General features: G+C 41.9%; 1 protein-coding gene across 2 annotated transcripts in view; it reads left to right on the top strand.

Moving 5' to 3' along the window:
• The window catches only part of prepl (prolyl endopeptidase like), an 86,462-nt gene that overhangs the window by 42,016 nt on the left and 30,516 nt on the right, over positions 1-13,930 (top strand). For both annotated transcript variants that reach the window (XM_070889349.1, XM_070889348.1), the window contains exons 7-9: positions 2,046-2,234; positions 5,291-5,497; positions 8,107-8,282. In XM_070889349.1, coding sequence (XP_070745450.1) covers positions 2,046-2,234; positions 5,291-5,497; positions 8,107-8,282 — 572 coding nt within the window. The remainder of the gene's footprint in view (positions 1-2,045; positions 2,235-5,290; positions 5,498-8,106; positions 8,283-13,930) is intronic.

Raw genomic sequence — 13,930 nt, 5'->3', positions numbered from 1 at the left:
TAGTCTTAGGGGATAAGGGGTAAGCCATTTAGGACTGAGATGAGGAGAAACGTCTTCACTCAGAGAGTTGTTAACCTGTGAAATTCCCCGCCGCAGAGAGTTGTTGATGCCAGTTCATTGGATATATTCAAGAGGGAGTTAGATATGGCCCTTGCAGCTAAGGGGATCAAAGGGTATGGAGAGAAAGCAGGAAAGGGGTACTGAGGGAATGATCAGCCATGATCTTATTGAATGGCGGTGCAGGCTCGAATGGGCTGAATGGCCTACTCCTGCACCTATTTTCTATGTTTCTTTGAAGGGGTTGTCTTATAAAGAACGGTTGGGCCTAGACTCATTGGAGTAAAGAAAAATGAGAGGTGATATTGAAACGTATAACATTCTGAGGGACTTGACAGGGTAGATGCAGAGAGGATGTTTCCCCTCGTGGGAAATCTAGAACTAGGGGGCATAGTTTCAGAATAAGCGGTTGCCCATTTTAAAATGGAAATGAGGAGGAATTTATTTTCTGAGAGCCATGAATCTTTGGAATTCTCCACCCCAGAGAGCTGTGGAGGCTGGGTCATTGAATATATTTAAGGTGAAGATAGACAGATTTCTGAACATCATTAAGGGAGTCAAGGGTTTATGCAGAGTGGGCAGGGAAGTGGAGTTAAGGCCAAGATCAGATCAGCCATGATCTTATTGAATGACGGAGCAGGCTCGAGGGGCCAAACGGCTTACTCCTGCTCCTATTTCTTATGTTCTGACAGTTGTTTGACAGAATTTGCCTCTCTGCTGTGAATTTAATAACCATTCATCCAGCAGTTGTCACTGTACTTCACTGACTTTACTAATGCACGCTTTGGGAAGATGTTATATTTTATTTGTTGGTTTACTCATTTAGTCATCTAGAACTTAATTTAGTCATCTAGAACCTCTCAATTGCAGATATACTGCAAATTTATTGGAGAAATGTCTGATATAGGTCAACTGCGCTTGATTTTATTTTCTTGCAGCTGCAGAGTGGCATACAGAAATTGGACCCAATTTGTTTTTAAGAGATAGTGGAAATAATTATATGCTTTTCGCCTCATGTGAGTAATTAGTTTTGGGTTGTGATTCTTCACGAGCGACAATTAATAAATTAGGCTGAAGGTGTGTTGTGCGACCAAGCTTTGCCCAGGTTAGCCTATTGGGTGCCTTTCAACCAATGATGAATGGAGTAAACCATTGTAATTGGATAAATAGAGTAATGGTTTTAACTCCAGAAAGGAGTGGGTAGTCAATTTATGTCCTCAGCTGAGTCTTCCACTGCAATGAGTTGGGTGTTGCTCACGTTCATGTAAAAGCAAGTGGGTTCTACAGCGTGGTGGTGGAGTGGGAACATTTGGGTTTCATCCCCAAGTGTGCTTCGCTCCAGATCTGATCCTTCGATGACTTTCCCTTGTTCCTTACATCTTGCCCCATCTTTTTTTTTAATTCTTATTGTCTACTGCCTCCCAAGTCCCACCTCAACTCTCTCATTGAGATGTCCATCCCCCCCCTTTTTCTCCCTCAGCCTTCCCTACAAAGAGGGAGAGTCACCCTGGGCCACTCTCATGCGGTACCCTGCAACTTACTATAGAACAGCACTGATATTGGAATCACCTGTCTGCTTAATTGGGGTAAATTTGTTCAGCTGAAGGTCACTTGTATGTGGGAAGACGGAAGGAGATTAGGGAGAAAAATAAATTCTGTTCAGGGGAATAAAAATGACAAACAAAAATAAATCTCTAAAGAAAACAAATGTCTTCTAAAATGTTGATATGAGGTTCTATAAACAATTAAGATTATTTTCTGACTTTGCTTTCTTGCCCGGGAGCCTCGCTGATTGGGGGGAAATATCAGGAATTTGAGCATGTACTGCACACAATTTCCTGACTATTGATTTAAATGGTCAAAAAAAAACACGTGTAACGTGCACCTGAATTTCCAACGCGTGCTTCCTGTCTGTAACAGGTAGAAAAACTTAATGTTGGGGAAACTCTTACAAAGCACCGAATTCTATTTCTTTTTTCTTTTTTTAGCTGATGAAGGCACCAATTTCTTCGCCTGGAATGAAGAACTGGCAGACTGTTTATGCAGTAAAAGAGAGAACCAAGTTAATCGATATGGAGCTGTTCAAGGATCACTGCATAATGATACTGAAGTGTTATGGTCACTTATATTTACATGTGTTTTCTCTCAATGAACCAAAAGCTGTTAAGTGCATCCAGGTATGTAGGGAATTCCTAATATTTTTGGCCCATTAGATTATCATACTGCACACAACACTTTTTTACTTCAACAGTGAGACCGCATTGGTAAACTGCAAGGGCTTTAATGTGGCTGTCAAGCTCAGAATAAATATGTAGTTGTGACAAATCTTGATACATGGCTGTGTTTATCAGCAGTTTTTTTTTAAATCAATTATTCTTGTTTTGACAGCCTCCTCTCCTCCCTGATGGGCACTCCCTGGGGGTGAAATTCCTCTTCTAATAACCAATAGTTACTGACCTGATCACACATGGCTTGTTTCATAGCTATACATTCCTGCAATTTTATTAGTGAGTCATTAATTATAGAGGATAACAGGCATCTTCCTATTTTTTTAAGAGCATTTTCTGTTCCTGTTCTTTACCAATTTTCTCCTCTACACTTTTTTTGGTCTCTTTGCACAAAACGCAATGCATGGCAACTGTTACTGCTACAAACATTAGACCAAAGGAAGCTGTTAAGATTTGGGAATTGGCAAAAAAAAGTGTCAGATGGAAGTCAATGTCAGTAGGTGTGAAGTGATACATTTTGGGTTTAAAATAAAAACAACAGCCGTAATTTTACTCTGAATGGAAGTAGGTTCGGTGCTGTGAAAGCCAAGGGATTTGGAGGTACAGGTTCACACAAGTTAAAGGTCGCACTGTAAATGGATGAGGCCATAAGAGAGCTAATGGAATTCTCGGTTTTATCTCTAGAGGTATAGCATATAAAACCCAAGAGGTAATGATGAGCCTAAATAAAAATGAAATAAGATCTTGGGGTAATAGTGCGGAGCCCAATCCTGCACAATCGGAATAATTTTGACTCTTTAGAGAGGGGACAATGCAGATTCACTAGAATGCTACCTGGTATGAGGAAGTATAAATATGAAGAAGCATTTGGAAAAATTGAGGCCTTTTTCATTAGAACAATGCCAATTACAGGGCAATATGATAGAAATTTTGAAAGGATTGGTTGAAAAGAACAGATAAAAGAAGACTGCTTTCAGTTGTTGAGGGGCCCAGAAAAAGGAGCCATAGATATAAGGGTCCAGAAATCCCGGTTGGCTGCTTCCCGCGGGAAATAGTTGTGCCACGCGAGTTCCCGGTCCTGAGGCCTCCACTGCGCGCCGCAGCTTGTGCATGTCAGGACATGCTCTGGGCAGCCAGTCAGGTAAAGTATATTCTCATTCATAATAATGGGAATGAAACAGCCCCCAAACACACACAACATTCAATAAAAAATAGAAAAAATGCACTACATATTTAACATTAATTTAAATTAGCTATTTATGTATTATTAAAAATATATATTTTACCGATGCTTTTTAAAAGTTTTTTTAAAATTATGCTTTAAAATAAATTTAATGTAGTGGGCAGGGTTTTTAAAAATAAAATGCATTTAAAAATTTTTATTTTTTATGTTTTAAGTGTGTTTTAAAACTCTTGCGCCTTCAAAAATAGGCTATGCACCTGCTTTTATCAGGTGCAAGAGTTTTCAGGACATTTGCTGGGCAAGATATAGGTAAATACTGCAATCTTGCCCATGCAAATGTCCTGGCTGCTGAGATACGGAAGATCTGTCAAGTTTCAGAGTGGCAGATCAGAAAAGCCGGTTTTCAGCACATGCGCATTGTGCATTGAAAACCGGCTTTTCCGATTCCTTCCCAGGTCCATAGACACTCAGTACGGACTCGGGAGGCCGGAATTTCTGCCCCAAGATTACATGCAAGAGATTTAGAACAGAGAGCAAGAGTATCTTCTTTAGACAGAAAGTTTGTGAGGCTGTGTAATTCACTTTCAAGGTTAGTGGTTGAGGTAGAAACGATGTCAATATTCAAGATTAGATTGGATGGGTGGGTGAAGGACAAGGAGCTAAAGTGATATGGGAACAGGCTTCGTAAATGTAATTAGGAATATTTGCTCAAGTGGAGGCTAAATGCCAACGTGGACTCGGACCAAAGTTCTATGTATTTCTGTTTGGTTTAGCATTATAACTGATGTTTTCTGCAAATGTTTAAATTTTTTTGACACTATATATTGCTCTGTGCATAAAAGCTGAAGAAAAAGTATTTTACTGAACTGGTAATGGTTTTGTAAAATGATTTTGCTTGATTCTTTATATAGAAGAAAATATATACCTATGGATTTCTGAAGTAATGCTGTAAAACATGTTGCAATCTTTCTAGCAATATCTGCTATGGAACCATCAGTATCTATATATCATAACCTCATAACGGACTGAGTAATTCTTTTACTGAAGTGGATTGCATGATTTGGTATACAGTATGAAAAAATATTTAATAGTTGTATTATCATAGACATCAGAACCTACTCCATCATCATCATCATCATCATAGGCAGTCCCTCGAAACGAGGATGACTTGCTTCCATGCCAAAAAGGAATGAGTTCACAGGTGTTTCAATGAAGGACCTAATTTTCCAGTCCTGAACTACATCTTGGAGGGTGGAAGATGCCTGTGCTTGGATTTTTTAATGTGTGGTGGCCATTGCACACCAGCCACCACACGTGCTTGATAGAGCTAGGTCTTGGACCAGTGGCAAGGATTACCCAAGACTACTGGAGACTAGCTCTGCTGCACAGACCGAGCGCGCATACATATAGCAGTGTGGGCTGGCTCGTGCTGCCCCTGGGCCCTCTCCTCTTCTGGGCCCCAGACTCGCGCCTCTCCTGGGCCACGGTCACTTTCTTCTACAAACTCTTGCCACTCCTTCGCCCCTCCTGCTGTGCCTGTTCGCACTGCAGTCAGCAACCTGGCTTCGCAGCTGTCGCCCTCCTGCAGTGTTATGTCGCCACACGCTGCTCCCTCTGATGGCCCCGGCCTGCTGATGGTCTTGCAGGCCGGGACCGCGCCGATTTCCAGGCCGGGCTGCCGCACGCTGCTCCCTACTGATAGAGGATACAGGAGTTTTTATGTGGCTTCCAAGTACTGTATTTTGTTTGTTGCATAACAATGTTAGGACTTTGAAGAGGGGGAGTTGCATTTAAACAATGATGCCTTTTTTCTTCCCTTCAGCTCCCATCTTGGGCTTGTGCTATTGAGTCTGAGGGTAACCTAAAGTGCAAGGCAAACACATTTTCCTTTCAGCTTTCCTCACCAGTGCAGCCACCAGTGGGTCTTCTGTATTCAATAGAAGATGATGAGCTCTATATTCAAGAAGATGAAACTAGGCCAAATATTACAAGGAACTATAAAGTGACTCGTTTAAAAGCACCAAGCATGGTAAGATGTAGTTACTGGACTAATAATCCAAGAGAACATGATTCAAATCCCACTCAAACAGGTCGTTTGAGAATTTGAATTCCAAATTCAGTTTTATTAAAAGAACATCTGGAAATAAAAAGCTAGTATCAGTGGAAAAAAAAAAGTGACCATGAAGCTGTCAGATTGTTGTAAAAATCCAATTAGTTTACTGATGTCTGTTAGGAAGTTACCCAGTCTGGCCCGATATATGATTCCAATCCCACACCATCATGGTTGACTCTCAGCTGTCCTCTGAAGTGGCCATGCAAGCCATCAGTTGGCAGGGCAACTAGGGATGGACAACAGCTTGCATGTCCAAAGAATGAATATATAACGCTAAGTATTCCCAGGGGAAATAGTTATGATTGTATAGGTATGATGTTGAAAATGATTCCCTCTGTTTCAAAACTGCTGCCTTCCCCTGCCGTTGCGCCCATCCCCTCCTCCGCCCTTATAAAAGATCCATGACTCCTCTATCCTTTCAAATTATCACCCCATCTCTAACCTCTATTTCCATACCTCACCAACGTCACAAACGACATTCCCTGTGACAGTGGCCATGATGAATTGTCCCTCCTTGACCACTCCTCAGCTTTTGACATGGTCGACCACACCACCCTCTTCCAACACCTCTCTTCCATTGTCCAGCTTGATGGGACTGCTCTCACTTAGTTTCATTCTTACCTATCTATTCATAGCTAGAGCACCTACAGAAATGGCTTCTCTTCCCTCTCCCCTCAGCATTACCTCTGGAGTCCCCCAAAGGCTCTCTATTTGCTGCCAGTGGCATATGGATGACATCATCCACAGACACTGGGTCATATTCCACATGTACACTGATGACACCAAGCTCTACCTCTCCACCACCTCGCCCTGTGCAGAGTAGAGAGTCTGAGAAATTATTTGTCATGTGGTTGTGTTTCCTGCAATTGGTTTCAGATGTGCTGTTAGACTGAAGATATAAAACATGAAAAGAAAAGTAAGTGGAACAGAGGGAATTTAATCAGCATAAATCAGACCTTTCCTTCCTGAGAAATAATTTAAGTAAAGTACACCAAGCTTAAAGTGATGCTTCCTGTTTTCAACTGAATTATTAGCATATGCAACAGATATTGTTGTGAAAAATCCTTTTCTAGCCCATGTTGAATTGTAAGTAGGCTCACTAAGTTTGTGTATCTCACCCTGCTACACAATTGCATTATTATGATAAAATGGGGAGACTTCCATATTCATAAAGTTTTAAAGTGACTATGGTTAAAATGGTAGCCATTTTCCTTTACCCAATTTCAGAATCAAAGCCCCAAAATCAAATTGCACTAGGCCAGATTGGCAAATTTGGAAGTTAGGCAGGATATGTTGGCTTTCTTCTAGATGATAATGCCTTGACCATGTACAATTTAATTAGGTGAGTTTAACCCTAGAGGTAGCAGGTGCTGACGAGCCACGATTTTTTTACCCATTCCATTGAGCAGACGGCAAGGACACCCAGAATTGGCAGGGTCCATTTTAGCATATGCATGTCAGGTCTCAATGACATCCAGACCCCCGCCATTGGGACCCCAAACAGCTTTGGCCGGGTGTCCCTGCTGCCTGCTCAGTGGAGCGGGTAAAAATCATGGCTCATTAGCTTTCAACGGCTCTAGGATGGGTAAATGGCCTGGGAGATTTTAACTGCCCACTCACTGGTTTCCGCTGGGTGGGTAGGGTTAAAATCACACTTGGGGCCTCAAAAACTCGACCACATATGAACAGTTGTTTATCAGCATTCTGTGACATGGTTCAAACCATTGAGTCTTTAATCATGAATCAGAGGTTAATGTTCTAAAACCAATCTTACTGTTTTTGAGTGTTGTTCTGATTTAGTATCTTGCTGTGCCATTTGGCTTCTGTGTATTAACTAACTTGTAAATGAATCTGACCAGATAATTCTAAGTTTATATGCATTGGTCTGCTATTATCCACCTTCGAGGAGAGACGGGCGAATTTGTTGGATGCCCCACATTAGCCCAAGTACTATATATTATAATTAGGGATTAATTGTTAATCTTGGGCACATTATTCCATGAAATGAACAAAAAACCTTTTGTTGGTCCACTCACAGCACACAAGGAGACTTGGGCTGTTTTCACCATGATCACAAGGCAAACATGTTGAAGGTTATTAAGGATCAAGTGGCACGCATTGACTCATGTTTCCTGTTCATCAGAAATAAAATTAATATATAACAATTAAAGGATAAATGCATGAGAAGAAAAAGATAGTCGAGTGAGAGGGCACACTTTATTGTTGACAGAAATGGATTCTCAGTGTTAACCCAAAATTGGTACTGAGCTATATGAGTTATAGAATTGAAAGGATTCTAACTTGCATTGCTGGGGGTGAGGGGGGGGTAGCTCATAAGAGAAAAGATTGTCACTCGAGAGTATGTAGCATCACATGACTGATACTGCAAGTTTAATTGTGTAAGTAGGTTATCTAAATATTCATCACTTTATCATACATATTTTAATGAGACTGTAATGTGGAAAACATCCTTTTGAGAATGCAACTATTGCAGCAATTATTTACATCGTTATTTTTATTTTCAGGATGGTACTTTGGTACCCATCGTGGTTTTTCATAAAACAACATTGAATCAACTGAACAAAAAACCTTTGTTGGTCCATGCCTATGGAGCTTATGGCATGGATTTGAATGTTGGCTTTAAACCAGAGCAAATGGTGTTATTGGAAGATGGCTGGATTTTAGCCTATTGTCACGTTAGGTACTGTCTCCATGCTTCATTGGCATTTCATCAAGTTAAGGTGTTGCCTGTCACAGTGTCAAGTTATGCTACTGTTTTGAGTTAAGGTTTCTAATTTTATAATTTATAGTTTGAGGCTGCAGGAAGGTAAGTTGTTTTTTGTTTAATGTCACACGGACTGATTTTGTTTGTAGAGATTACCTCAAACTTGGTCCTTTTTGATTCCTCAGAAAATGAAATATTTCCGATTTTCTATTCAGCAAATTTATAAAGATGCGGGGTGCAGTGTCACTTCAGTCAGAGAGGCGAAATCTGAGGGATCTTTTCACAAAGACAATGAGGGGAATTTTAACCTAAAAGAATGGCTGGGTTTGGGTCAGATGGGAAGTTAAAGTGTTAAAAACCTGTCTCTAACCCACCCATTTCCAGTTTTAAGAATATAAGAAATAGGAGCAGGAGTAGGTCATTTGGCCCCTCGAGCCTGTTCCGCCATTTAAAAGATCATGGCTGACCTGATCATGGACTCAACTCCACTTCCCTGCCCGTTTCCCATAACCCTTTATTCCCTTATTGCTCAAAAATCTGTCTGTCTCTTCAATTTAAATATATTCAATGACCCAGCCTCCACAGCTCTCTGGGGCAGAAAATTCCACAGATTTACAACCCTCTGAGAGAAGAAATTCCTCCTCATCTCAGTTTTAAATGGGCAGCCCCTTATTCTGAGACCATGTCCCCTAGTTTTAGTTTCCCCTATGAGTGGAAATATCCTCGCTGCATCCACCTTGTCGAGCCCCCTCATTATCTTTTATGTTTCGATAAGATCCCCCCTCATTCTTCTAAACTCCAAGCTTTTACAGATATATAAAGAGAGTGACTAAAGTAAATGTTGGTCCCTTAGAAGATGAGAAGGGAGATTTAATAATGGGAAATGTGGAAATGGCTGAGACCTTAAACAGTTATTTTGCTTCGGTCTTCACAGTGGAAGACACAAAAACCATGCCAAATATTGCAGGTCACAGGAATGTGGGAAGGGAGGACCTCAAGACAATCACTATCACTAGGGGGGTAGTGCTGGACAGGCTAATGGGACTCAAGGTAGACAAGTCCCCTGGTCCTGATGAAATGCATCCCAGGGTATTAAAAGAGATGGCAGAAGTTATAGCAGATGCATTCGTTATAATCTACCAAAATTCTCTGGACTCTGGGGATGTACTGGCGGATTGGAAAGCAGCTAATGTAACGCCTCTGTTTTTAAAAAAAAAGGGTGCAGACAAAAGGCAGGTAACTATAGGCCAGTTAGTTTAACATCTCTAGTGGGGAAAATGCTTGAAGCTATCATTAAGGAAGAAATAGCGGGACATCTAGATAGGAATAGTGCAATCAAGCAGACGCAACATGGATTCATGAAGGGGAAATCATGTTTAACTAATTTACTGGAATTCTTTGAGGATATAACGAGCATGGTGGATAGAGGTGTACCGATGGATGTGGTGTATTTAGATTTCCAAAAGGCATTCGATAAGGTGCCACACAATAAGGTGCCACTACTGCAGAAGATAATGGTACGCGGAGTCAGAGGAAATGTATTAGCATGGATAGAGAATTGGCTGGCTAACAGAAAGCAGAGAGTCGGGATAAATAGGTTCTTTTCGGGTTGGAAATCGGTGGTTAGTGGTGTGCCACAGGGATCGGTGCTGGGACCACAACTGTTTACAATATACATAGATGACCTGGAAGAGGGGACAGAGTGTAGTGTAACAAAATTTGCAGATGACACAAAGATTAGTGGGAAAGCGGGTTGTGTAGAGGACACAGAGAGGCTGCAAAGAGATTTAGATAGGTTAAGCGAATGGGCTAAGGTTTGGCAGATGGAATACAATGTCGGAAAGTGTGAGGTCATCCACCTTGGGGGAAAAAAAAACAGTAAAAGGGAATATTATTTGAATGGGGAGAAATTACAACATGCTGCGGTGCAGAGGGACCTGGGAGTCCTTGTGCATGAATCCCAAAAAGTTAGTTTGCAGGTGCAACAGGTAATCAGGAAGGCGAATGGAATGTTGGCCTTCATTGCGAGAGGGATGGAGTACAAAAGCAGGGAGGTCCTGCTGCAACTGTACAGGGTATTGGTGAGGCCGCTCCTGGAGTACTGCGTGCAGTTTTGATCACCTTACTTAAGGAAGGATATACTAGCTTTGGAGGAGGTACAGAGACGATTCACTAGGCTGATTCCGAAGATGAGGGGGTTACCTTATGATGATAGATTGAGTAGACTGGGTCTTTACTCGTTGGAGTTCAGAAGGATGAGGGATGATCTTATAGAAACATTTAAAATAATGAAAGGGATAGACAAGATAGAGGCAGAGAGGTTGTTTCCACTGGTCGGGGAGACTAGAACTAGGGGGCACAGCCTCAAAATACGGGGGAGCCAATTTAAAACCAATTTCTTCTCCCAGTAAGTTGTGAATCTGTGGAATTCTCTGCCCAAGGAAGCAGTTGAGGCTAGCTCATTGAATGTATTCAAATCACAGATAGATAGAATTTTAACCAATAAGGGAATTAAGGGTTATGGGGAGCGGCGGGTAAGTGGAGCTGAGTCCATGGCCAGATCAGCCATGATCTTGTTGAATGGCGGAGCAGGCTTGAGGGGCTAGATGGCCTACTCCTGTTCCTAATTCTTATGTATGTTCAATGAGTATAGGCTCAACCTATCTTCATGTCAACCCCCTCATCTCTGGAATCAACCTAATGAACCTTCTCTGAACAGCCTCCAATGCAAGTATATCTGTCCTTAAATACAGAGACCAAAACTGCGCTGTACTCCAGGTATGGCCTCACCAATACCCTGTACAGTTGTAGCAGGACTTCTCTGCTTGTATACTCCATCCCCCTTGCAATAAAGGCCAACATACCATTTGCCTTCCAGATAACTTGCTGTACCTACATAATAACTTTTTTTGTGTTTCATGCACAAGGACCCCCAGGTCCCTCTGTACTGCAGCACTTTGCAATTTTTCTCCATTTAAGTTATAATTTGCTTTTCTATTTTTCTGCCAAAGTGGATAATCTCACATTTTCCCACATTATACTCCATCTGCCAAATTTTTGCCCACTCACTTAGCCTGTCTGTATCCCTTTGCAGATTGTTTGTGTCCTCCTCACAATTTGCATTCCCACCCATCTTTCTATCATCAGCAAACATGGCTACATTACACTCGGTCCCTTCATCCAAGTCATTAATATAGATTGTGAATAGTTGAGGCCCCAGCACCAATCCCTGCGGCACCCCACTAGTTTATTGTTTGCCAGCCTGAAAATGACCCATTTATCCCGACTCTCTGTTTTCTGTTCGTTAGCCAATCCTCTATCCATGCTAATGTTACCCTCAACCCCATGAACTTTTATCTTGTGCAGTAACCTTTTATGTGGCACCTTATCAAATGCCTTCTGGAAATCCAAATACACCACATCCACTGGTTCCCCTTTATCCACCCTGCTCGTTACATCCTCAAAGAATTCCAGCAAATTTGTCAAATATGATTTCACTTTCATAAAATCATGCTGACTCTGCTTGGTTGAATTATGCTTTTCCAAATGTCCTGCTTAATAATGGAGTCCAGCATTTTCCCAATGACCGATGTTAGCCTTACTGGTCCATAGTTTCCTGCTTTCTGTCTGCCTCCTTTTTTAAATCGGGGCATTACATTTGAGGTATTCCATTCCACTGGGACCTCCCCAGAATCCAGGGAATTTTGGTAGATTACAACCAATGCATCCGCTATCTCTGCAGCCACTTCTTTTAAGACCCTAGGATGTAAGCCATCAGGTCCAGGGGACTTGTCCGTCTTTAGCCCCATTATTTTACCGAGTACTACTTCTTTAGTGATAGTGATTGTACAGGTATTAAGTTCCTCCCTCCCTCTAGCCCCTGGATTATCCACTATTGGGATGTTTTTAGCGTCTTCTACCGTGAATATTTGTTCAATGTCTCTGCCATTTCCCTGTTCTCCATTATTAATTCCCCAGTCTCATCCTCTAGGCGGCCAACATTTACTTTAGCCACTCTTTTCCTTTTTATGTACCTGTAGAAACTCTTACTATCTGTTTTTATATTTTGTGCTAGTTTACTTTCATAATCCATCTTCCCTCTCATTATTTTTAACAGGGGTGGGCAGCCAACCTGTTTCCCATGCAGTTTAACCTTTTGATTCTCTTTTTTCTAATTATTTCATTTTTGTTTGTCTTTCCTTTTCCTGTTTTCTCTTCCCCCATCCCAAGGACAGAAAGTGATGTGATATTGTAAGATATTACAGAGCAGAATATTCGAGAAATGTTTAGAGTGGCAATTACGATCAGTGAGCATGGCATACAGAGGTTTCCCATGCAAATCGGACCCTGCCGTTAAATTTGGCAGGGCTTGCGGAAAACCCGTTCTTCCGGGTTTCTCGGATGCTTCAGAGCCCATTCCGCTCCCATCCCACATCCCCATTAAAATTCAGGCCAATAGTACTGCTTTTCATAAACAGAGAATTAAGTTTAATCTTTTGATTCTCTCTCTCAATGTTTTCATTTCTGCTTGTCTTTCCTTTTCCTGTTTTCTCTTCCCCCATCTTAAGGACGGAAAGTGATGTGCTATTGCAAATATTGTAAGATAATACAGAGCAGAATATTCGAGAAATGTTGAGTGGCAATTAGGATCAGTGAGTGAGGCATACAACAACTTTTAAACATATGAAGCTATGTTTATTTTTAAAGAGTGACCTACGTCAAAGTAAGTCACATTTTAAATCAAAAATAAGTGATTGTACCTAATGAATCATGGTAGCAGGTGTGAGAATAAACTCTTTTAAAGGGAATAGATTCTTACTTTTAACAACAGGTACATGTGCACCAAAGCTCCGATTTTAACTCCAGCTGGGAAATGGCTGAGGCAAGAAGCAAACCCCAACCCCCCCGACCACGGCAGCAAGAAACCTGCGTGATTTTAATTCTGGGACTCGGCTGTATGCCCCCAATCAGTTGCCCACCAAAAACTGGTGGGAAGTGGCAGCGGACTGGCCGGCGGGAGTGGAATATCTCTAGGTTACCAGTGGGAACTACAGGAGGTGTCCCTAGCTCTTGGGTTACTCACGAAGAGGGTGGGGGGAGGGGGGAGCGGGGTTTGGGTGGGCCTTACAGAAGAGCTGGAGCCCAGCACAGAGGACGGCTGAACTTTCTTCATAAAGCCCAGAGGAGCACTCCTGATCCTCCTGACCCCACTAGGAGAATAAATAAAGATTTAAAACTTATCTGTTTGGCCCTCTTCTGGCCCCAACTATTCTTCTCTCCAGATTCACCTGGCAGGAAAGCCACTTTGGCCACTGGTTAAAATAGTAGTCGGGTTACATTAGTTAAAATAGGTGTACCTCATCAGAGCCTGACTCCCAGTGTTGGTCCTTCCCACCTGCTCAGAAGAGCAAATTGAAATTGAAGACTGCAGATTGCTGGCCGCCCGGTTTACACTGGGCAGGCAGGGTTAAAATCGCCCCAAATTCTCCTCCCCCAATTCAGGTAACCACAACAGAAAATGTGCCTGTCTGATTCACCTGACATCCATCCTTACAGTTTCTCGCAGGGGTCTCTGGATCACAATCAGAAACCACCCCAAGGGCACTGAGGCCAATGATAGTGCC

Source organism: Pristiophorus japonicus, chromosome 9 (assembly GCF_044704955.1).
Source record: "Pristiophorus japonicus isolate sPriJap1 chromosome 9, sPriJap1.hap1, whole genome shotgun sequence".
NCBI lineage: Eukaryota > Metazoa > Chordata > Chondrichthyes > Pristiophoridae > Pristiophorus > Pristiophorus japonicus.
This window is presented reverse-complemented; position numbering and strand designations above follow the sequence as displayed.